The 25,799-nt window shown below is 47.3% G+C and overlaps 1 protein-coding gene across 1 annotated transcript in view; it reads right to left on the bottom strand.

Annotated features, from left to right (window-relative positions):
* LOC142301967 (RING finger protein 112-like) overlaps positions 1-25,799 on the bottom strand; it is a 183,703-nt gene that overhangs the window by 40,743 nt on the left and 117,161 nt on the right. The window contains exons 9-11 of the mRNA XM_075343031.1: positions 24,078-24,201; positions 12,105-12,238; positions 1,015-1,068 (exon numbers count right to left, since the gene is read on the bottom strand). Of these exons, the coding sequence (XP_075199146.1) occupies positions 1,015-1,068; positions 12,105-12,238; positions 24,078-24,201 (312 nt within the window). The remainder of the gene's footprint in view (positions 1-1,014; positions 1,069-12,104; positions 12,239-24,077; positions 24,202-25,799) is intronic.

Below are 25,799 nucleotides of genomic sequence, written 5' to 3' on the forward strand. Positions count from 1 at the left end.
GACACTCATAGTTTTGCACTGGTGCGAGTGCAATCTGATGTTTTATCGGAATGTACTCGTCCATGCAAAATGCAAGTGGAACCAAAGCCTTACTCAGTGTAAATTAAAGTAGTGTAATGTAGAATTCACTAATGAAATGTTTATATTTTCTGCAAATAGATTTGTTTGATGACATAAAAGACTCATATTAGATATCTAATATATAAAGCTGAGTGTATGTGTGTATGTATGTATGTATGTGTGTATGTCCGCTAAAGGAATCTACACCGTTGCATTTACAATCACAAAATTTTGCACAGACGCCCCATGTGACTCAGGGAACGTCATAGACTATGTTTTGTGAGGAAAATTTAACCCCGCGCTTTACAGTTATTCGCCACTAAACCTGCTTACATTAAAGCCAATGGAGCTGGGAGCTACAGGTCATTAATAGGAGCTGTGATTGATTACTATAGGCAACAAAGGACATTATTAGTATAAGAAGCTTATGTGTGAGGTAATATGATTTCAGTTGAGAGACAGATACAGAGAGAGACAGATAGAGAGAGACTGAGAGAGGCAGACAGGGAGAGAGACAGACACAGAGAGACAGACAGAGAGAGTCAGAAAGAGACATGACAGACAAAAGAGACAGAGAGACACAGAGAGTGAGACAGAGAGAAACACAAAGAGAAACAGCGAGATAGAGAGAGACAGACAGAGAGAGTCAGAAACAGACATGACAGACAAAAAGAGACAGAGAGACACAGAGTGAGACAGAGAGAAACATAAAGAGAAACAGCAAGATAGAGAGAGACAGACAGAGAGAAACAGAGACAAAGAGATAAAGAGATAGACAGAGAGAAAGACAGAGAGAAAGACAAACAGAGAGGGACAGACAGAGAGAGAGACAGACAGACAAAGACAGACCAAGAAGAAGATAGACAGAGATGGGAACAGAGAGAGACAGAGAGACACTTAGTTACTATACCGGGCAATTCTGGGCACTAGAATTATTATATAAATTCCCCTCACCTCTGACGGACTGGAGATATTGCACTTCATTTCATTAATGTAGGGGAAAAACTCCTGAAAAAAAAGAACATACAATGAATTGTGTATAACATTCTTAACCTATGTAATTTTTACATACAAATTCCCAGTGATTTATGAGTGAGAATGGACTCAAACACATGTGAAGCACACAAAGTAGTCTCCTGTACAGAAGATAAAGCCACTGCTGATGAGAGAATATGTCACTTTTGAGTCACTGGGTTGAATTGTTTTTGTCCTCTTAAAATGGAGCCTGTCATGCCAAAAAGCATGCTACTAACCTGCAGATATGCAGTTCATCTGCAGGTTAATCCCATTCTAAAGCCATGCAGTCGCTGCATTGAGAGGCGGCTACCAGGAGGAAATTAACTTTATTCCTTCCTGCAGCTTCTGGCTTTCAATCACAGAGGTGGGCCGGTGCGACTTCAATCGCCAATCAGTACATAGTGAGTGATGGCCCTGGGCACTGACTGACAGCTGGCTCACCAGTGTATCAGTATGGAGTCTTGCCGCCACTCTATGGCTGAAAGCCTGAGGCAGCCAGGAGGAATAAAGTTAATTTCCTCCTGGTAGCCGGGCTCCCTGGTGTTATATTTTTTAAAATATTTTTGTCGCGTATGATTTTCATGTGGGCACAATAAACTGGATGTTTTTACTTTGGTGGATAAGCTCCTTATTCCCATTACCCTTGGAAACTGTCCTCTCAATATCTTACATTTGCCCTCAGTATTACAAATCTCAACCTTTTACTATAAATTTGCTCTAAATGTCACTAACGTGATATGAAGCATAATGATCTGTTAAATATGAAGTAGACGGAGAACAATGAGGGGGTTATAAGGACTGTGAAGGTACCACCCCTCCCCCTAACAAAAAATTATATATATGACGCCCCTGGACTATCAGGTCATCACAGGGTAATGCATAATCTACCCTCCCGTGCAGTATCCACCTCCCTCTTAGTTATGGGTCCCTAACCAAATGGTGTTGCCTACATCAGCTAATCAAATTCTAGATACACCCTGCACCACACTCACCAGGCACACCAGTGGACGGCTGGGTGGTCAGGGAGGGGAGGTGAGAAGTGTAGTCAATAGAGCGGTAGTAGTAGGAGAGAGGAGTTGGAGAGTAGCCCTCGAGCTGTGCGGAGCTCCAAGGAGGTTGGGAGCGGGGAATCCCATAAGGAGACTATCTAGGTGGCAGACGGTGGTCTGGGCCTAGAGGAGTTGGACCCCCGGTTGCAGGGGATTGTGGCAAGGGGCTCAGGTCTGTGGAGCAGGACAGCCGGCGGTCTTGCACCATAACCGAGCTGGGACTAAGGCACGATGGGGTACGTGGACCCTAGGTCGGGGAGTAGCTGCATGCAACCCGATAATTTACCCGTGGAGAACGGAGCCTTCAAGATTCGTTCCCAACCGCTCCAAAATCGGGGCACTAGCGCAACGAGGGGGATAGGACTTTCCATTCAAAACGGTCCAGAAAATCCCAAGCGTGAGCCCCGAGAGCAAGCTCCCACACTTAGCCACAGTGGGGAGCGGGACCTGGCAAGTTTCACACTACCGGGACTACCAGAAAAGTAAACGTAGTGCCAGGAGGCAGGTCACAGATCACCAGGCAGCACCATTGGGGATGGGACCCGAACTAGCTCCCCTCAGCGGCAGCGGTGTCCAGAGATTTGGTTTACTCGGTTGTCGGTGTCTGCTTAATGGACTGAGTGAGTTCAAAAGTGATCCCTGCATCCCACGGCCTTATTCAACACACAACGAGTCCCGGGGCATTCCTCACTACCCGTGGAGGATTCAAAGACGTTGCTGCCCTGTTCCATCATCCCCGGGTACTTCCAACTGCAGTGGTGCTACTCCTACTTACCACACACCACGGGTAGCATCACAAACTTTATAATCCCTTGTAAATACCCCCTTCATTTGAGTGGCCGCACGACCCCCGGGTCCGGAGACCCTTGAGCCACTGATAACCCGGATCTGAGCAGCTCGGCTGCTGCCATGGGGGTGGTACATATACATTGCATAAAATAATTATTGAACATGTCACTAAATTTGCAAGTAAATATAAATTATTTCTAAAGGTAGTATGGACATTAATTTCTCACCAGATATGGGTAACACGCTATTCAATGCAGCGTCACCAGCAGCCACGTGAATACCTGTGTTTGCTATGACCACGCTTCTGAATGTTGGGCACTTTCGGTCATGTGCAGTATGAAGCCGGGTGTCCGCGTCCCGTCTACAAAGGGATCTACTGCACATGACTGGAAGTGCCCGGCATTCAGAAGCGCGGTCACAGCGAACACAGGTACTCGGGTCACCACTGGTGATGCTGCTTTGAATAACATGTTAGTACACCCCTGTGGGTGAGCTAACATGCTAAGAGGGCGGCTAGTTGGAGGAAATAACACCCTTGTGACTAGTGCCTGTGCTCATTAGCATACAATAAAAGATCTTTAGAAATACTTTTTCTATAGATCCCTTTATCTATGCTACTGTATATAGGGACGGTTAGGCAGGGATTAGCAATATACACCCAGAACTGCTCGTGGTTCTGGGTGCATATTGTACCTGACAGGTTAACTTTAAATACATTTCGGTAAGTGTGTTCAATACTCTTTCCCTGTGTAATTTCTCATTATTGCAATTGAAAATGACAATTTATGGACATCTATGTTTTGATTTCTTTGCATGTGTGAATTAGATGGGTTGTCATAATTATTTTACGTGGCGTATTGCCACTGTTCTCCTGAATCTGTGTGACACACGTGTCCCAGATCCCGGCTTTGCTTCCCTCACCCCAGTCGGCTGAACTTTGTTGTGCCCCACGCTTTGCAGGTGGCCAGCGTGCTTCCGTGAGAACGTCTGCATGGCCTATTTAAGGCCTACCAAGACACATACCTGTGTCTTAGTATTAATTTGTTTTATAGTTTTCTTGTGTTCTGTCTGCCTGTGGCATCCACTGCTTTTGCTACCTGTTTCCTGTTCTCCTGTCTGCCTGCGGCCTTCAGTACCCGTACTACCTCTTTCCTGCATGCCTCACCTGTGTCGATCTGGATCTTGATCTTGGACGATCCGCCTCACCAGAAGAGCCGAAACAATCTGGCATTGTTTTTTGGTTCTTGCTCCCTTTTATTCCTATAATATGGTTCCCTCTTCAGTGGGGGGATCCCTAGAAATCATTGCCTAAAATCTGTAATTAAGGTACTCTGCAAGCAGCTACATATTCAAGAAGAAAGCCTGGTGTTCTGTCTCCTATTCATTAAACAGGATAAGGGTAATATCGTTTGTTGCCCACAAGAGGTCACTGTTGGCTTTCTTATGTTTTCCTCATACCTCTCTACAGTATTTCTGTGGTTTTGAGCCTGTTGCTTTAAGGAAAAGATACTTCCTTGGACTGCCCCTTTTTCCCTTCCCTTACTGAGTTGGAGACGCAGATGTCTTGATGCCTCCATAGGATTCAGAGGTGCTATGGTTGGCTCCAGTACCTTTTCTTCAATCGTTCCTCCTGACTAATGGATCCCGGTAGGAATCATTGTACTAGACTACATATTTGTGTTGGAATATGTGTACAGTTGTTATGTAGGCACTGTGAAGTGGCAGTGGATCTACTCAGATTGCATAGGCTGTGATACATGCAGAGCAGGTGTAGGGCAGCTTCAGCAGTGTAAATGTTGTGTTCAGTCATATGCATTGCTCTCTATGTTATGCAGATTCTGTAAATACCAGTACTACTATGTATGTCATTCTGTTATTTGTGATATGCCTGTACTGATATGGATTTGTATCCTTTGTTATAGTTTTTACCAATCAATCATCCATTTCTTATGATCATCCATCTATCCATCATCATTTAATAAATAAAGACTTAAAGGCAACACAGTCTGTTTATTGAAACAGTGGATGAAGGTTAGCTGTATGCCGGAGTCCACACAGCTCACACGTGGACGAAGGCAGAACAGTAAAAACGGGCTGCTGGTCGCAGGCAGCGATTGTACGAACTGTACGGGACAGCTAACACCCACGCTACACGGCACACGGGTATTACAGCAGCCGCCATACAGCTACATAGAACAAGAGCGCAGTCCAGCTCCAGTAAAGATAGCCGGTCGCAGGCTGTAGTACGGGACCGCTAACATCCACGCTGTACCGCATATGGATGTCGCAGCAGCCACCATACAGCCGCAGTGACTAGACCGCAGTACGCCAGAAACCACCATTCCACTCTCCACCACGCGGAAGGCCGTCCGCAAATAGACTCTGTTTCCCGCTAAAATAGTCTGCAGCCAAGTGCACAATGTCTGTCAGCCGAGCGTCTTCCCTGAAGACAAGGTCACGGGCAAGCTCTACTAAATCCTCAATTAGGGAGCTTGCTGCCGTCGCCCGCGCTGAGGCCGAAGCAGCTAAAGTGAGGTCCTCCTTCGCTGAACAGGAAATGCAACTCAAACTAAAACAGACAGAGAGTGCACGTCTGCAATCAGAACAAGAAGCAGAGAATGCACGTCTGCAACTGACTTTAGAAAGACTTGCCGTAGAAAAGGAGACAGCGGTCGCAATAGCCAAGGCAGAGTTCCTGGAAGCGGCAGAGCAACCCGAAGGAAGACGTAGCGATGTTCTTGGGCCGGACCTAAACCAGCAGGATCCAGCACAGCGCGTCGCAGAATACATCTACCAATACTCCAGGATAGATGACAGCTCAGATGTGCTTCACCAAACAGACTACGCAGACGGCCAGCCATCCAACCTTGAATTACACCGCTTCAAGCAAGAGAGTGTACAGCACGAGGAGGTTCACCAAAACTACTATTCCACAGGGCGGAAGGTACAACCACCATTTTTCCACAAAGAGACACCTTCCTCTCCGGGGAGGTACTATGCTGACTTTCCGAAGGCGGAAACACCCTACAGGTTTGGTGATACACCACACAATAGACACGACCATACACCGGCTCACACCAGCACTGACCAAGCCACCATGGACTTTTCAAAGTTCTTTGCTCGTCGAGATCTGGTCACAAAAGGACTTGTAAAGTTCAATGATCGTGCCGAGAATTATAGGTCGTGGCGAGCCTCGTTCCAGAACACCATAAGAGGTTTGGACCTTTCTTGTAGTGAGGAGTTAGACCTCCTGGTAAAATGGCTTGGTAGTGAATCGGTAGAACACGCCAAAAGACTAAGAGACATTAACATTAAAAACCCACCCAAAGGTCTACACTTGGTGTGGAAGAGACTTGATGAATGCTATGGGTCCATAGAAGTTATTGAAAATGCTCTGTTTAAAAGAATTGATGACTTCCCTAAGATAGGACCCAAAGGCTTTCAAAGGCTAAGAGAGCTAAGCGATCTCTTAGTAGAGTTACAGGTTGCCCAAGAGGAAGGAGATTTGCCCGGATTGGCATTCTTGGATACCGCTAGGGGTGTCAATCCGATAGTGCAAAAACTTCCTTACAATCTACAAGAAAAGTGGGTCTCACACGGTTCACGGTATAAGCAAACACATAACGCGCCATTCCCTCCTTTTGCCGTATTTGTAGGTTTTGTAGCTCAGCAAGCTAAAATCAGAAATGACCCTAGTTTTGATTTTACTCTGTCATGTACCACCGCCCCCGGTGTCAAACCCAGTAGGACACCCGTGGCGGTCCACAAAACTAACATTGTCTCCTCAGGTCCTGCTCACAAAGAGAGTAAGCATCCTCCAGAAGAGAACAAACCCCAGGATATCAGTAAACAGTGTCCTCTACACCGGAAACCACATCCTCTACTAAAATGCAGAGCCTTTAGGGAGAAGTCTCTAGAGGATCGCAAAGGCTTCCTCAAGGAACACAACATCTGCTTCAAATGCTGTGCTGCAACATCGCACATGGCCAGGAACTGCGAAGCTAGCGTGAAATGTGCAGAATGTGACAGCACGGATCACAATACAGCCTTACACCCTGGACCACCTACACGAGCGTTGCCGCAAGCAGAAGAACACGATGGAAAACAGAAGAACACTGATGAAGACACCACGGTGGTTACCTCTCAATGTACGGAGATCTGTAAAGGACTCACAGGAGGAAGGTCCTGTTCAAAAATCTGCCTTGTCAGAGTCTACCCAGCAGGCCGCAGGGACAAAGCAATTAAGATCTATGCGATCTTGGACGATCAGAGCAACAGGTCTCTTGCCAAGTCCATCTTCTTCAGCAGTTTCAACATTGCAGGCCCCGGTTCGCCCTACTCCTTGAAGACATGTTCAGGTACCGTTGAGACGGCGGGGAGGAAGGCAAGCGGGTACAAGGTGGAATCCATAGATGGCCAGACCTGCCTATCATTACCTACCATACTGGAGTGCAACCAGATTCCTGACAACAGGTCCGAGATACCTTCACCAGAGGTAGCAGCTCATCACCCCCATCTGAAGCGTATAGCTCACCTGATTCCAGAACTGGACTCAGAAGCTCCAATAGCCTTACTCCTTGGAAGAGACATGCTACGTGTGCATAAGGCTAGAGAGTCCATTAACGGCTCCCAGAACGCTCCATATGCGCAGAGACTTGACCTAGGATGGGTCGTAATAGGAGATGTCTGTCTAGGAGGAGCACACAAGCCAGCCTCAGTCAACAGTATGCTCACCAACACACTAGAAAATGGACGTCCGTCTTTCTTCCGACCATGTCACAACAGTCTGTTGGTAAAGGAATTACCAAGCAGTACTCCTCTGCCATGTCCTTTCGCAGTTCCTTCCAACGAAGACCACGCTTGTGAGGGCGAACAAGACCACATAGGCTGTACAGTCTTCCACAGGACCAAAGAGGACAACAAAACAGCAATGTCCATAGAAGACAGGATGTTCTTGGATATCATGGACCAAGAAATAACCAAAGACAAGTCGAACAGCTGGGTGGCACCCTTACCATTCCGACCACGGAGACAACGCCTACCCAACAACAGGGAACAGGTCTACAGTCGATTTGTCTCCCTCAGACACAAGCTCAAGAAGTCTCCCGAGATGAGAGAACATTTCTTTACCTTCATGGAGAAGATATTCCGAAATAACCATGCAGAGATCGCACCTAGACTACAAGACTCCGAGGAACGCTGGTACTTACCCATCTTCGGAGTGTACCATCCTAAAAAGCCAGGCCAAATAAGAGTGGTGTTCGACTCAAGTGCCAAGTGCGAAGACGTCTCGTTGAATGATGTCCTACTATCTGGTCCAGACCTCAACAACAGACTCTTAGAAGTTCTACTCTGTTTCCGCAGAGATACGGTGGCATTTATGGCTGACATCCAACAGATGTTCCACTGCTTTCTCGTCAAAAAGGAACACAGAAACTACCTGAGGTTCTTCTGGTACCGTGACAACGACCCAGATAAAGACATCATAGAGTACCGGATGAGGGTACATATCTTCGGGAACAGTCCTTCCCCTGCCGTGGCTATCTACGGTCTCAGGAATTCCGCCAAAGTAGGTGAAGAGAAGTACGGGTCGGATGTTAGATCCTTTGTGGAAAAGGATTTCTACGTAGACGACTGCTTAAAATCCACACCCACAAACGAGGCAGCAATCAGTCTTCTAAAAAGAGCTCAAGAAATGCTCGCTCAGTCCAACTTAAGGTTGCATAAGATTGCATCCAATAGCCGAGAACTGATGGAAGCCTTTCCCTCTCAAGACTATTCCAGTGATCTGAAGGGCATAGACCTGAGCATCGACTCTCTTCCCATGCAACGGAGCCTAGGACTACTTTGGGACTTGAAGACAGATGCCTTCACCTTTCAGATCAACAAAGAAGAAAAATCCTTCACACGTAGAGGTGTCCTTTCCTTTGTGAATAGTTTGTACGATCCTCTGGGATTCGTAGCTCCAGTTACCGTCCAAGGTAAAATGATGCTAAGAGACTTCACCCAAGAGACATCTGATTGGGATGATCCACTTCCGGCAGAAAAAGCAGACCTGTGGGCAGAGTGGAGGAAGTCTCTAGAGGCCTTGACCGATCTTCATGTGAACCGACCATACGCTCCTGTGCCATCCACAGAAGTCAAATCTCAAAGACTTTGTATCTTCTGCGATGCATCAGTCAAAGCAATCGCAGCAGTAGTATACCTTAAAACCACCGATGTGAATGAACAGATCCATATTGGGTTCGTCATGAGTCGGACAAAACTGGCGCCACTCCGTGAACACACGATACCTAGACTGGAACTCTGTGCTGCCGTCCTTGCAGTAGAGCTGGCTGAACTTATCTCAGATGGAATGAATCAGGAGATCAAAGATGCAGAGTTCTACACTGACAGCAAGGTGGTACTAGGATACATCTGCAACGAAACACGACGCTTCTATGTCTACGTCAGCAACCGGGTATTGAGAATAAGAAGATCAACTCGCCCTGATCAGTGGAATTACGTATCTACTCATCACAATCCCGCCGACCATGCGACTAGATCCGTTGCACCAAGTCACCTTAAGGACACTACATGGTTCACAGGCCCTGCCTTCCTGTACCGAACAACATCCTACACCAGCAGGCCCGATACATTCGAACTGGTGGATCCAGATGTCGATGAAGACCTTCGTCCTCAAGTGTCAGCTCTTCATACAGTGGTTTCAGGACGTCACCTCGGATCTCATCGGTTCAGTAGATTCTCAACCTGGAACTCACTTGTTAGAGCCATCGCTTTTTTACTACACGTGACTCAGTTTTACAAGTCCGAACTACCAACAAATCAGAGATGCAGTAAAGGTTGGCATCACTGCAAGCATGCGTTTACTGCTCCCAACCTAGAGAAAGCCAAGATTACAATACTCCATGTTGTACAAAATGAAGCCTACAACAAGGAGATAGACAATCTCGACAAAGGACTACCCATTCCAAGAGACAGTGCGTTGAGGAAACTCGACCCGTTCATTGACAAAGATGGGCTGCTGAGAATAGGTGGCCGCATTCAAGAAGCTAAGGTAGAAGTCTCAGAGAAACACCCGGTAATAATTCCCGGACGTCATCATGTCACAACCTTGCTTATTCAACATCATCACATCTTGGTGAGACATCAAGGTCGTTTGTTTACCGAAGGGAGTCTACGAACGGCTGGACTATGGATAGTCGGAGCGAAGAGAAGCGTGAGCAAACTCATCTTCAACTGCGTTACGTGTCGCAAACTTCGTGGCATGTTTCAAAACCAGAAGATGGCTAATCTTCCACCTGACAGGCTCAGTACTGAACCCCCTTTCACCAACGTTGGACTGGATGTGTTCGGCCCCTGGTCCGTAGCTACAAGACGCACTAGGAAGGTCCATGCCGAAGCAAAGTGTTGGGCAGTTCTATTCACCTGTTTGTCTGTCAGAGCTGTTCATATCGAAGTAATAGAATCTATGGACACTTCAAGTTTCATAAATGCACTTCGACGCTTCATCGCTATCAGAGGCCCTGTGAAGCACATTCGTTCTGATAGAGGCACGAACTTTATTGGAGCAGCAAGAGAACTCCAAATCCCTTCCAATCTAGACATTACAAATGTAGAGAGGTACCTAGGTGAGCAAGGATGCACCTGGACCTTCAACCCGCCACACTCTTCGCACATGGGAGGCACCTGGGAAAGAATGATAGGAATTGCACGCAAGATTCTAGATTCTATCCTCTTGCAAGCAAACACCAGACTTACCCACGAAAGCTTGACTACGTTCTTGGCCGAAGTTACAGCTATCATGAATGCTAGGCCATTGACAGCTCTTTCTGGAGATTCTGGAGACTCAACAGTTCTTACTCCTGCCATGTTACTTACACAGAAAACCTGTGTCCCAGGAGCTCCACCTGGAGAATTCACCGAGAAAGACCTCTACAGAAGACAATGGAGGCAAGTACAAAACGTGTCCAATGCCTTTTGGGACAGATGGAGGAAACAATATCTCTCCACTCTGCAAACCAGAACAAAATGGCAGAAAGACCATCCAAACATCAGACTTGGCGATGTGGTACTTGTAAAGGACAGTCAATCACACCGAAATGAGTGGCCACTCGGCCTAGTCACCAAACCCTTTCCCAGCAAGGATGGGAGAGTACGCAAGGTAGAGGTCAGAGTGAGCAAGCTCGGAGAGAACAAACTGTTCACCAGACCAGTCACTGAACTTGTGTTGTTGTTATCCCCTCAGGAGTCCAATAGTGGCATTGGTTAACACCAAGCGGGGAGTGTTCTGTCTCCTATTCATTAAATAGGATAAGGGTAATATCGTTTGTTGCCCACAAGAGGTCACTGTTGGCTTTCTTATGTTTTCCTCATACCTCTCTACAGTATTTCTGTGGTTTTGAGCCTGTTGCTTTAAGGAAAAGATACTTCCTTGGACTGCCCCTTTTTCCCTTCCCTTACTGAGTTGGAGACGCAGATGTCTTGATGCCTCCATAGGATTCAGAGGTGCTATGGTTGGCTCCAGTACCTTTTCTTCAATCGTTCCTCCTGACTAATGGATCCCGGTAGGAATCATTGTACTAGACTACATATTTGTGTTGGAATATGTGTACAGTTGTTATGTAGGCACTGTGAAGTGGCAGTGGATCTACTCAGATTGCATAGGCTGTGATACATGCAGAGCAGGTGTAGGGCAGCTTCAGCAGTGTAAATGTTGTGTTCAGTCATATGCATTGCTCTCTATGTTATGCAGATTCTGTAAATACCAGTACTACTATGTATGTCATTCTGTTATTTGTGATATGCCTGTACTGATATGGATTTGTATCCTTTGTTATAGTTTTTACCAATCAATCATCCATTTCTTATGATCATCCATCTATCCATCATCATTTAATAAATAAAGACTTAAAGGCAACACAGTCTGTTTATTGAAACAGTGGATGAAGGTTAGCTGTATGCCGGAGTCCACACAGCTCACACGTGGACGAAGGCAGAACACCTGGTCTGACATTTTTGCTGCTAGAGAGTTTGGTCCTCGACCTCGATGTGATCCACGGATGATTCGAGTTTGCAGGAGCACCTCCCCATTATAGTGCAGGAAATCGGGCCCTCAATAATGTTGGTCAATTTTACCAGCTGTGCATTCTATAAGAAGGGTTGATTATAGATAACTGTGATACAAACCGTTAGCATCTTCTGAGCCAAATCAGAACATGTGAGTGTTTTTATCCCATCAGCAGATCCAATACTGAGCTGGACTCTCTCCATAACGTCTGATAAATACGTTGTCAAACTCTCCTGGAATTCTTTATTCATATCTAGGAAAATAGCAAAAGATTAGTACAATATGGTGGTAACCAGTGACCATGTGGTTAATTTAGGGGAGTGATAATATGCTAAGTGGGCTGACTAGTCGGGGAACTAAGGGGTACTTTGCACACTACGACATCGCAGCTGCGATGTCGGTGGGGTCAAATCGAAAGTGACGCACATCCGGCGTCGCTGTCGATATCGTAGTGTGTAAAGCGCTTTTTATACGATTAACGAGCGTAAAAGCGTCGTAATCGTATCATCGGTGTAGTGTCCGACATTTTCATAATTGCGCGGCAGCGACGGTACGATGTTGTTCCTCGTTCCCCTGCGGCAGCACACATCGCTGTGTGAGAAGCTGCAGGAGCGAGGAACATCAGCTTACCTGCGTCACCGCGGCTCATGCCGGCTATGCGGAAGGAAGGAGGTGGGCGGGATGTTTACGTCCCGCTCATCTCCGCCCCCCTGCTGCTATTTGCCGCCTGCCGTGTGACGTCGCTGTGACGCCGCACGACCCGCCCCCCTTAGGAAGGAGGCAGGTCGCTGGCCAGAGCGACGTCGCAGGGCAGGTGAGTGCATGTGAAGCTGCCGTAGCGATAATGTTCGCTACGGCAGTGATCACAAGATATCGCTGCTGCGACGGGGGCGGGTACTATCGCACTCGACATCGCAAGCATCGGCTTGCGATGTCGTAGTGTGCAAAGTACCCCTAACACTCCTGCGGCTAATCACAGCCCTAATTAGCATCTCATAAACGGTCTTTAGAAATACTTTTTCTAAAGATCTCTTTATCAATGCTACTATAGGCTGGAACAGTTACACAGGGATTCTAGATATGCACCCAGAGCTGTTCCAGGGGGAGTGGGACAGTGGCTAATTAAAGGGAACCTGTCAGGTGAAATATGCACCCAGAACCATGAGCAGTTGTAGGTGTATATTGCTAATCCCTGCCTAACCGTCCCTGTATACACTAGCATAGATAAAGAGATCTATAGAAAAAGTATTTCTAAAGATCTTTTATCATATGCTAATGAGGCCAGGGACTAGCCACAAGGGCATTACTTCCCTTGGCTAGTCGGCCCTCTTAGCATGTTAGCACACCCATGTGGGCGTACTCACATGCTAATGAATGCGCAGCGTCAGAGGATGGTCCTCAGCTACCACCGCTGGTATTCGGTTCAATGTGCAAGATTAGGACTTCCGCGGTCATGCACACTACACCAGTTTGAAGCCGGGACGTGTACATCCAGCTTCATACGGCAGTAGGCATGACATGAAGTCTGGGACTTCTTATTATGTGCATTGAGCCGAAATCCAGTGGTGGCAGACGAGAGGTGAGCGCGACCATGCATCTGATGCAGCGCATCCATTAGCATGTTAGTACGCCCACATGGGTGTGCTTACATGCTAAGGGGGCTGACTAGCCAAGGGAAAAAACGCCCTTGCAACAAGTCGCTGGCCTCATTAGCAAATGATAAAAGATCTTTAGAAATACTTTTTCTAAAGATCTCTTTATATATGCTACTAGATACAGTGACGGTTAGGAAAGGATTAGCAATATGTACTCATATTGAAATTGTTCCTGAAAATGAATTATTTCTCCCAGAAAATTATTGCAATTACACGTTTATTTCCTTTGTGTGTATTGCAATAACAACAACAACAAAAATAAAGGAGAGAAAAGGCAAATTGGATATAATTTCACACAAAACTCCAAAAATGGACCAGACAAAACTTGCCACCCTCAACTTAATATTTGCTTACAGGCCCATTAGAATAAATATCTGTAATCCATCTCTTTCTATAACCATCCACAAGCTTCTTGCATCTCTCAGGAAGTTTGGACTCTTCTTTATAAACTGCTCCCGGTCTCTCAAATTTGAAGGTGTCTTCTCCCAACAGCAATTGTAAGATCTTTCCACGGGTGTCAATGGGATTTAGACTCGGACTCATTGCTGCCACTTCAGAACTCTTTATCATATTCAAAGATACTGAAGGGGTCCTCATTAAACAATATATCAAATACTCATTTACCCCAATAAAAATATTTAATTACAGTGGTACCTTGCAGAGTAACCCACTTAACGAGAATTTCGCTTAACAAGCAAAGCTTTCTGTAAATTTGTAACCCGCTTTACGAGAAAGCTTTCCTGTACGAGCGAAATCCTCACCGCACACACTTCCGGTTCCGTACATCCACCGCACTCTGACCCGCACTTGTAGTCCACATAAACACACACATGTACGCACAAACACACACAAACACACACGCACGCACATACAGTATTATGCTCACCTTACCTTCCGTTCCACCGCCGGTCTCATGGTTCTTGTAGTTCCCGGGTACATCGCGACGTCCTAGCGGCAAACTACAAGACCCAGGAGGCCTGCGATGGAACGGAAGGTAAGGTGAGCATATAATATAACATAATATGTGTACCTTTCGTTTCATCGCCGGCCTCCTGGGTCCTGTAGTTCGCCGCTGCGCTCCAGTCCACACTGTGTATCGGCATCCATATCAACGAGGCAGGAACTTCCTGTAGCCGCTACTGAAGGCAGCGCGCTGGCCAATCAGAGGCAAGCGGCTCTGCCTTTGACGTCAGCGCTCTGGCCGGGAAGTTCCTCCCTCATCGTTATGGTAACCCGATACAGAGCCTGCACCAGAGAACAGCAAGTCCCAGGAGACCGGCGATGGAACGGAAGGTAAGGTGAGCATATAATATGTGCGTGTGCGTGCGTGCTTGTGTGTGTTTGTGTGTGTTTGTGTGTGTTTGTGTGTGTGCTTGTACATGTTTGTGTGTATTTGCACATGTGTGGAATGACACAATAGGGGACCAGGATGGGAAATTTAACATGTTGTGGAACGAACTGTCTGCATTGTAATGACTTTCTATGGGAAATCTTGCTTTGCCTAACAAGTAACTTGGTTAACAAGCACAGTCCCAGAACGGATTGTTCTCGGTAACCAAGGTTCCACTGTATAGCCATTGAGGTAGTGTGGTTAACCAAAGGAGTCTTTTTGGTGGCACAAGGTTGTCTATTATTATTATTTATCTATATTGGCACTGTCCCAGTGGACCCCAGTAATGTATGCTTATTGATGGTGGCCATTGGGGGTATTGTGGCCAACCAAAGAAGCCTCTTTTTGGTGGCAAAAGGTTTTCTGATCCTGGGCTGTATACCTCTATCATAAATAGTTAATTTAGCGGTGAATGTGTGCTATATATTTAATGATTAAGATCTAAGAGACCTTTCCTTTCCTCTATATCTTTTTCTTACTTTATCTCCTTGTATGATCATGGTATATGACTAGATGAATAAGGTTTAGGAAGGGTGAGTATAGGGTCCGAACAGGAGAAACCATTGTGGAGTAGGGGGTGTAGCGCCCCTGAACCCTTCTGGGTGGTACAAGGTTCTGCACCCCCACCAGGATGCAGGGCCTACCCCCTTAGGTACCCAGAACCCCTGTGTCGTTGCCAACAAAAACCCAGATAATCCCAGTTTTCCCCAACAATCCCCCACACAATGGTACTTAGCTAGGGTAGGACCATAGATGACCGCCTAGAGGTGGAGCCACTCCAGTCCACTAAGTGACCAGGTGGGCGGGGCAGACTGTTGGTAGTAGTCGGGACACAGGAAGACAATAGTGAGAACGGAGAGGAGTCTGCAGTGAAAGGGAGCAGACACAGAGAGAACGTGTGTGACTGAGCAACGTCCTGACTCAGATTGACGGTGACCTGGTTGGTACCCAGGAGAGTAGTAGAGTAAAGTGGAGTACTCCCGGAACTACACACCGACGGGGTACAGGACCCTAGGACAGGAAAGAGCTTCATGCCGACCTGTTCACACCTGCACAGCAACGGGGACCATCAAAGACCTTGCTGACCCTAAAGAATCCAAAGACTCAGTAGCAAAGGAAGAATCGGGGACTGGATCAGAGACTCCAACCCCACAGGGTTCACGCTACCATCAGGCGGACAGAAGTGGAGAAACCACAGACCGGGGACCGCCAGTGTTCCATACCATGGGGACTAACTTACCAGAGACAGGTGCAGGGGAAGAAGGTACCAGAGAACCAGACTGGCACTGGGACGAAGGGGACCTGGAGGCAAAACCAGCTGGCCTCGGGCAACCAGTTAGCACCCGAAAAGTGAGTAAACCAGTTGCACTGAATACCTGTATGGACTCCTACTTCCGACGCCCACTGCACCATACACCCGCTGGGGCAATACCCTACTTGCTAAGGGACTACCATACTAGCTGCTCATACCATCAGCCCCAGTAGAGATATTCTGCAGCGGCAGCTCCCTACACTTAGCCGCAACACCGCAAGTGGCGTCACAAATAACTCTATTCACAAATCCCCTCATTACAAAAAGGGTCCAGGGCACGGAACCGGGTGACGGCCACAATCGTGAATTCCCCAAAACCTGTACTACCCGGAACCAAGTACCCCATATCCCCGGGTGCTTCTGGGGCACCTTCTATCTTATAGTGCATCTCCATCGTTAGGTAGGGACATTATCAAGAGGGAAAGAATTAGGGTGATTTTTTACACCCCCCTACCTTGTATCGTGTACACATTGTGATTATATTACCAGCATTTTCTAATTGTGTGGGTGTTTTTATATTTGTTTTGAATAATAAAATATTTTTATTGGGGTAAATGAGTATTTGATCTATTTCTGGGGGCTTCTTGAACTATGTTGGGTCATTGTCATGATGGAAGACTCATGACCTAGGACACGAACCCAGCTTTTTGACATTGGGCACCACTTTGCAACCCAAAATCGTTTGGTAATCTTTAGATTTAATGATGCCTTGTGGGGTCCTCCTGGGTCTCCTGCCTTAACCTTTCATTTCATTCAAATATAGATGGATAGTTTCCTCTGACACTGATGCACGCTCAGCCTGCAGAACATCTTAATTTTCTTTGGAATTTGATTGGGGCAGCTTATCCACCATTTGGATTATGCTACGTTGCAACCTTTCATCAATTTTTCTCTGCCGACTATATCCAGGGAGATCAGCTACAGTGCCATGGGTTGTAAACTTCTTGATTATGTTGTGCAAAGTTGAAAAGGAACATCTAGTTCTGTATAGATGGACTTGTAACCTTGAGATTGTTGATATTTTATAACAATTTTGGCTCTCAAATCCTCAGACAGTTCTCTTCTCCTCTTCCTGTTCTCTATGCTTAGTGTGCCACACACAGACACACAATCCAAAGATTGAGTCAACTTCTCCCCTTTTATCTGGTTTCAGATGTGATTTTCATATTGCCCACACCTGTTACTTGCCACAGCTGAGTTTGAGCAAGCATCACATTCTTGAAACAGGGATATTTACCCACAATTTTGGAAAGGTGCCAACATTTTGTCATGACCATTTTTGGGTATTTGTTCCGAACTTGAGTCCGTTTTACCCTTTTTCCTGTTTTTTTGTGTTGTTCCAATACATACAATAGAAAATAACATTTGGATGACAAATCATGTGTAATTGCAATAATTTTGTAGGAGAAATACTTCATTTTCTGGAACAATTTCAAGAGTAATAACACTTTCCAGGACGCCACATGACAGCACGGTAGGAGTTGCTCCTTTGACCTTTACAGGGACAGGAAAACGCAAGAGGTTAAAAGCCCCTCCCCATCCCCCTTTCCTCAGTGTTTTTCCTGTCCCTGTACAGGACGGACGCAAGTCTTACCGTCGGTGGTACGGGGTCCAGGCGGATCGGGGGGGCTTGCTCTCTCCTTCCTGCCGGTCAAGCAACCCGTGGCTGACACTTCTACTGCAGAGGTCCCTCAGCCGGCCGGTGGAGCGAGATCTCCTGGCACCAAGCCGCTTCCCTCAGGTGAGGGCTCTCGGCAGCCCGCCGTCTACTGCCGGCCATGGGGCACTTCCGGGTCTGCGCAGGCCATGCGTCCCAGCGTGACACGCACGCTGACGCATGCGCCGTGCGGAGATCGCTGCATTTCCGGGTACGGAATATGGCGATGGCCTGGAACGCAGTAGGTGATCCCGGATGGAACACTGAAGGCGGGAATGGACTCTGACGTCGCCCAAAACAGGTAATAAAACCGGGGGACCGGGGAATGGCTCAGTATTGTGGATTTCGCTTGTCATGGATGTGGATGACCGGTCAGATGCTGGAGCCCCTGCAGAGTCCCAGGGTCATGTAAGTGCAGGTGTACCTGGGTTCGGACCAGGGATCATAAGGGTAGTCCCTAATTCAGTCTACCCTTCATTTTAGGATTCTTCCACAACGCGCACCAGCACTATTTCTAAGAGAGCTCAGAAGAAATCTGTCAGGACAAAAAAATGTGCAGTCTGCCATGCCCATTTGTCAGAGTCCTGTACAAAACAGTTATGTGACCCTTGTATAGCTGAATTGGTCTCCAGTGAACAAAATTCCCTGCTGACGGACATGAGGGCTATGATCCGCGAGGAAGTGCAGTCGGTCATTGCCAGTACATCATCCCACCAGGAATGTCGAGACATGCCTCACAAACGACAGCGACAGGACTTGGGGATCTCTTCAGAAGAGGGAGAGATTTCTTATGACTCTGATTCTCAGTTAGAAGAGGAGACGGCAGGTCCGGCTCCAGAGGAGGGCAGTCGGTATCTCTTTTCCTCCTGTGATACGGATGAACTGCTTCGAGCTGTCAGAAAGACAATGATGGTGGAGGAGCAGGAGAAACCGCGGTCTGTCCAGGACGAAATGTTCGGTGGACTCAGGTCTCAACGCCATCGAGTGTTCCCTGTCAATCCCCATGTCAGAGCAATGATAATGGAGGAATGGCAGGAGTCTGAGAAAAAGTTAGTAATTCCCAGGGAATTTCGGGCTCGCCTCCCATTTGAACCGGATGATATTAAGGATTGGGAAGATGTACCTAAAATCGATGTCCCGGTGGCTAAAGTAGCTAGAAAGACTGCTATCCCATTTGAGGACTCATCTGGGTTGAAAGACCCAATGGACAGAAAGGCAGACGGTCTTCTGAAAAGGGCATGGGAAGCTGCAGCCACCACTATTAAGACTAACATTGCGGCTACTTCAGTGGCCAGGTCCATGTCCAGGTGGTTAGATGACCTAGAGTCCCTGTTGGTGGATAGGGCTTCCAGGGAGACTGTTCAGGATTCTATTTCCCTCCTGAAGCTTGCCACAGGATTTATGGCAGATGCTTCAGCGGAATCAATTAGGTTTTCTGCCAGAAATTAAGCATTAACTAATTCTGCCCGCAGGGCCATATGGTTAAAAACGTGATCAGGGGATTGCGCCTCTAAAAACAAATTGTGTGCTATCCCATTTTCAGGTGTGAGAGTTTTTGGTCCCGCTCTTGACGATATACTAGAAAAAGCATCTGATAAGAAAGGGGGATTCCCCGAGGAAAGATCTCGTCGGGGACCTCCTACCCGTCGGTTTCGTTCCTTTAGGAATACTGACTACAAAAGTAGGGGTAAAACGGGTAGATGGAGTTATTATAAAGGAGGAAAAGAGAGGAATCCTTCCTTTGACACTAGAAAAAACCAAAATCGATCCTGACGCCAAGGTGGGCGGACGTCTGGTGGAGTTCCAAGCGGCATGGGAACGTATCACGTCCAATCCTTGGGTTCTCCAAGTGGTATCAGGAGGGCTCCTGATAGAATTCTCTCGGGTACCCCCCGACAGGTTTCTTGTCACACAATTTCGCTCCCCAGACTCGTCCTGCCATCTCTGGTCCGAGGTACAAACTCTGTTACGTACCCGAGCAATACGTCCGGTTCCTCATCAGGAACGCTTCAGGGGCCACTACTCCAGTCTCTTTACTGTCCTAAAACCGTCGGGAGATGTGCGCACCATTATCAATCTCAAGCCCCTGAATCGGTTTGTTCGCTACAAAAAATTCCGTATGGAATCCATCAGATCAGCCATCCCACTCATCAGTCAGCACTCGGTTATGGCCACAATAGACCTATCAAGCGCATATTATCACATAGCTATACACCCCGCCTGTCAAAAATTCCTGAGATTTGCTTTGGAAAAACAGGGCGTAATCTATCACTACCAGTTCCGGTGTCTTCCTTTTGGCCTGTCATCCGCTCCCCGAACCTTCACAAAAGTTATGGCAGAGGTGGTGGCCCACCTAAGAACACTGGGTGTCACCATCGTTCCATACCTAGACGATCTCCTCCTCATTGCAGCCACCCCAAGAGAATTGTCCCACCAAGTGGGGATCGCTCTATTCCAACTCCAGAGTCTGGGGTGTATGGTGAACATTCGCAAATCAAATTTGCTGGCGGAATCCAGAAAGGTCTTCCTAGGCATACTTCTGGACTCGGACGCCAGAATGTCATTCTTACCGGCCCTGAAGGTAAGATTACTCCAACGCAGGATACGAGCCTTCCGAAGTCAGGAGAAGTGCACTATCCGGGAGGCTATGAGAGTGTTGGGTCTGATGACATCCTGTATCCCATGTGTACGGTGGAGCCAGTTCCATTCAAGACCGCTTCAACAGCTGATCCTTTCAAGACCAGTGGGTCGCCACTGCTCGCTGACCAGCCACACCACCTTGAACCGCAAGATCATCCTTCCAGTGCGGCTCCGACACAGTCTGAAATGGTGGACAAACAAGGAGCATCTATCGGTGTGAGTTCATTGGGACTACTCGCCATCAGTTACGCTCATTACCGACGCCAGCCAAACAGGTTGGGGGGCACATGTGGGCAAGGTTTCTTTCCAGGGGACATGGCCAACCCGGTTGATGGCCTACTCTTCCAACTACCGGGAGTTGAACGCAGTCTGGCAGGCCCTCAGCAGCAAACAGCACCTGTTCCTGGGTCAACATGTCCGTATCCTCTAGGACAATGTAACAACGGTGGCGTTCCTCAGGCACCAGGGCGGCCCGAGACATCACCAGTTGCAAGCTTTGGCACACCTCATCTTCCGCTGGGCCGAGACCTCTGTTCTGTCCATCTCGGCTGTTCATCTGAAGGGATCAGACAATTGTCTGGCGGATTATCTCAGCAGACACCGGCTCGACCCAGCAGGTTGGTGTCTCAACAACGCAGTGTTCCAGTCGCTGATTGCCCGGTGGGGGACGCCTCATTGGGACCTGTTCGCATCCAGGAACAACTCGAAGTGCAAAAATTTCTTCTCCCTCAATCCCAACGACCGACCGGCAGCAGTGGATGTGATGTCTCATCCGTGGGTCATGGAGCTGGCATACGCCTTCCCCCCTATTCCATTGATTTCCAGAGTCCTTCAGAAAATCCGGCAGGACAGGGCCACAGTCATCCTCATTGTTCCATTTTGGCCGCGAAGGAGCTGGTTCTCGCTCCTGAACAACATGGCGGTGGACGAACCAGTTCTCCTTCCCCTACAGGAGGATCTGCTCAGCCAGGGTCCGGTGTTCCACCAGAATCTTCGCAATCTACATCTGTCTGCTTGGATCCTGAGGGGAGATTCTTGAAGAACAAGGGCTTATCCGCTGCGGTTATTACTACCCTGCAAGCCAGTAGGAAGCTGGTTACCCAGACGATTTATCGGCGGATCTGGACTCGGTTTTGTGCCTTCCTAGGTGAGGAACCGAGGGACAGTGCCCGTCCGGATATTCCTCGGATCCTTGATTTTCTTCAAGAAGGTTTCCACCAGGGCCTGAAACCCAGTACTATTAAAGTCCAGATCTCGGCACTCAGTGTGTTCTTCGATACTTCCCTCGCTTCCCATCCTTGGATTGTCCGGTTTGTCAAAGGCCTTCAGAGATTGCGGCCTACTATTCGTTCCACAGTTCCTCCATGGGATCTGGGTCTAGTTCTTAATGGACTATGCAAGGTTCCGTTCGAGCCTCTGGATGACGTCTCAATTCAACAATTGTCCTTTAAAACGGCTTTCTTGGTGGCCATTACCACCGCAAAGAGGATTGGAGAACTACAAGCTTTATCCATTCGTCCTCCATATCTCCAGATCCAGCCTGACAGAATCATTTTGAAGCTTGATCCAAAGTTCCGGCCGAAGGTGGTGTCCGTGACTAATCTAGAACAAGAGGTGGTCTTGCCGGCGTTCTGTTCCGACTCTTCCACCCGCACAGAAGAATCCCTTCACTCTCTGGATGTCAGAAGAGTGGTACTGGCTTATTTGGAAGCTACCCGGAGCTGGCGTATAGATTCAACCCTTTTTGTGCAATTTGCGGGAAAAAAACGAGGGAAGACGGTGTCTAAGGCAACTCTGTCTCGGTGGGTTAGGTCTACTATTTCGGCTACTTACCAGTCCGCGGGTCACGAACCCCCCACTCATCTTAGGGCTCACTCCACCAGGGCTCTGTCTACGTCATGGGCGGAAAGGGCGGGGGTTTCCATAGAACAAATTTGCCGTACAGCGACGTGGTCTGGTCCCCACACGTTTTGTAGGCACTATCAACTAGATCTTCTCACTGATCAACAAACGTTGTTCGGTAGGAAGGTTCTACAGGCTGTGGTCCCACCCTCATAGGGATTACTTTGGCATTCTCCTACCGTGCTGTCATGTGGCGTCCTGGAAAATAGGAATTACTACTTACCGGTAATGATGTTTCCAGGAGCCAACATGACAGCACGCTTATTCCCTCCCGTCTGATTGTGTACCGTGTGTTGTACGTTCTGCATTAATAAAATGGTGTTATCTCCCATCCTGGTGTGGTACTTTACAAAACACTGAGGAAAGGGGGATGGGGAGGGGCTTTTAACCTCTTGCGTTTTCCTGTCCCTGTAAAGGTCAAAGGAGCAACTCCTACCGTGCTGTCATGTTGGCTCCTGGAAACATCATTACCGGTAAGTAGTAATTCCTATTTTTGGCCATGACTGGATGTGTTGCACCATCTCTTATTACATAGTGTCCTCTCTTGTTATGTGTTGCATCATCCCTTTTTTCATAGTGTTCTCTCTTGTCATTTATCTAAGCATCTTATTGCTCGTGACCCTGGCTAACCTTAGGGGTGCTTCACACACAGCGAGCTCGCTGCCGAGTCACGCTTTTTGTGACGCAGCAGTGACCTCATTAGCGATCTCGCTGTGTGTGACACTGAGCAGCGATCTGGCCCCTGCTGTGAGATCGCTGCTCGTTACACACAGCCCTGGTTCGTTTTCTTCAAAGGCGCTCTCCCACTGTGACACACAGATTGCTGTGTGTGACAGCGAGAGAGCGACAAATGAAGCGAGCAGGGAGCAGGAGCCGGCGTCTGGCAGCTGCGGAGGCTGGTAACTAAGATAAACATCGGGTAACCAAGGTGGTTACCCGATATTTACCTTAGTTACCAGCCTCCGCAGCTCTCACGCTGCCTGTGCTGCCGGCTCCGGCTCTCTGCACATGTAGCTGCTGTACACATCGGGTTAATTAACCCGATGTGTACTGTAGCTAGGAGAGCAAGGAGCCAGCGCTAAGCAGTGTGCGCGGCTCCCTGCTCTCTGCACATGTAGCTGCATTACAAATCGGGTTAATTAACCCGATGTGTACTGTAGCTAGGAGAGCAAGGAGCCAGCGCTCAGTGTGCGCGGCTCCCTGCACACACAGCTAAGCGGTGTGCGCTGGTAACTAATGTAAACATCGGGTAACCATACCCGATGTTTACCTTAGTTACCAGTCTCCGCAGCTTCCAGACGGCGGCTCCGTGCAAGCGCAGCGTCGCTTGCACGTCGCTGCTGGCTGGGGGCTGTTCACTGGTCGCTGGTGAGATCTGCCTGTTTGACAGCTCACCAGCGACCATGTAGCGATGCAGCAGCGATCCTGACCAGGTCAGATCGCTGGTCGGATCGCTGCTGCATCGCTAAGTGTGAAGGTACCCTTAATCTAGGGTAGATAGCAAAAGAATAATGCAAACAGTACAATGACAATTACCTTTAAGTCTCCCATTCATTCCACAAGTGATTTCGCTGCCTGGATATGGCATCAAGGAGCATCTAGAAGAACACTGATTAAGAACTTCTAAAAATATGCAATTCTTATATCTTTTCTTCATTTTCTGTATAGAAAAATATTGCAAAAAAATATAGTCATAAACTTAGATGGTGTATAGTAGAGGGATATCTAATTTCAAATTCACATTTTTAAATACCCTATAAGGTAATTTTACGTTAACAGAGTTTCCGGTTTAGGACTCTCATCTAGACTCTCTAGAAAGAGCGTATATCACAGTGAAGGACCCAATATGTTGGTACATTACATGGACAGTCCAGTAATTTCAGTGGCAATTGTGTAATGCTTAACGTGGTTTTTCGCTTTAGAATGAAAAGTCTGCAGGTCACTTCCGGGGCCGCTGATTATCCTCATACATAATAACTGCTTTCTCCAGCCACCAGCGTCTCTGATTGGCTGCTGTCAGACCTGCCCAGAGACAGTGAAGAAAAAACAAAAAGCCAGCACCAAATGTGCACTTCAGCACTAAACATTCCAAACTGTACTTATTATAAAAATTTTGAGATTTTTGGCAAAAAATTGCAATTTCTTGAGCTGCCTCGCCACGTCACGGCAAATCTCATTAGAGGCAGTCCTACACTAAAATATTTTTATAAAATGTGCCATACGGCCTCACATATGAATAGTAGAACTGCTCTCAGCAGCACTCACCTGGTCTATTTCAATCCCGTACCCATGACTGAGTCATGGCTGTGGGCGGGACAGGTCCAAGCAAATGCTGCATGAAGTAAATAGCCTGTGGACAAAGCCTGATGACTTAATGTGAACAGTCACCAACCGCCAAAATCTAGACAGTCATGGGTACGGGATTGAAATAGACCAGGTGAGTGCTGCTGAGAGCAGTTCTACTATTCATATGTGAGGCCGTATGGCACATTTTATAAAAATATTTTAGTGTAGGACTGCCTCAAATGAGATTTGCCGTGATGTGGCGAGGCAGCTCAAGAAATTGCAATTTTTTGCCAAAAATCTTAAAATTTTTATAATAAGTACAGTTTGGAATGTTTAGTGCTGAAGTGCACATTTGGTGCTGGCTTTTTGTTTTTTCTGCCCAGAGACAGTGTCTGTGATTGGTTGGAATCACAGATGCTGTGTGCGGGTCTATATCATGGTATAACATAAATAAATAAATAAATAAATATTAATAAATAAAATAATTGGCATAAGGTCCCCCGATCTATTGGTACCAGCACAGATAAAGCATACAGCTACAGGCTGCAGCCCCCAGCATGCGTTGATCTTGACTATATCAAATTAAGAACTGCATGCAGCTTTTTTTTTTTAATTATCTAAATAAATCATTTAAAAACCAGCTTCCATTCCTCTGCTATTTTGATACCCAGGCATGATAAAGCCTGACAGCTGGGAGCTGGTACTCTCAGGCTGGGGAGATCCATGGTTATTGAGCTCCCCTAGCCTAAAAATGGCAGCCTGCTGCCACCCAAGATTGCACTTTACCCGGCTCTTACCGATTGGCCTTGTGATAAGGGGTTAATTGCAGCTCACAGCTGCCACTAACCCCTAGATTAGTAATTGGAGGCATATATGGGACCCCCATTACTAATCTGTAAGTGAAAGTAAATAAACACAAACACTGAAAAAATCCTTTATTTGAAATCCAATATAAAAAACACACCACTTTAA

The sequence above is a fragment of the Anomaloglossus baeobatrachus genome, chromosome 4 (assembly GCF_048569485.1).
Source record: "Anomaloglossus baeobatrachus isolate aAnoBae1 chromosome 4, aAnoBae1.hap1, whole genome shotgun sequence".
In the NCBI taxonomy this organism is placed as follows: Eukaryota; Metazoa; Chordata; class Amphibia; order Anura; family Aromobatidae; genus Anomaloglossus; species Anomaloglossus baeobatrachus.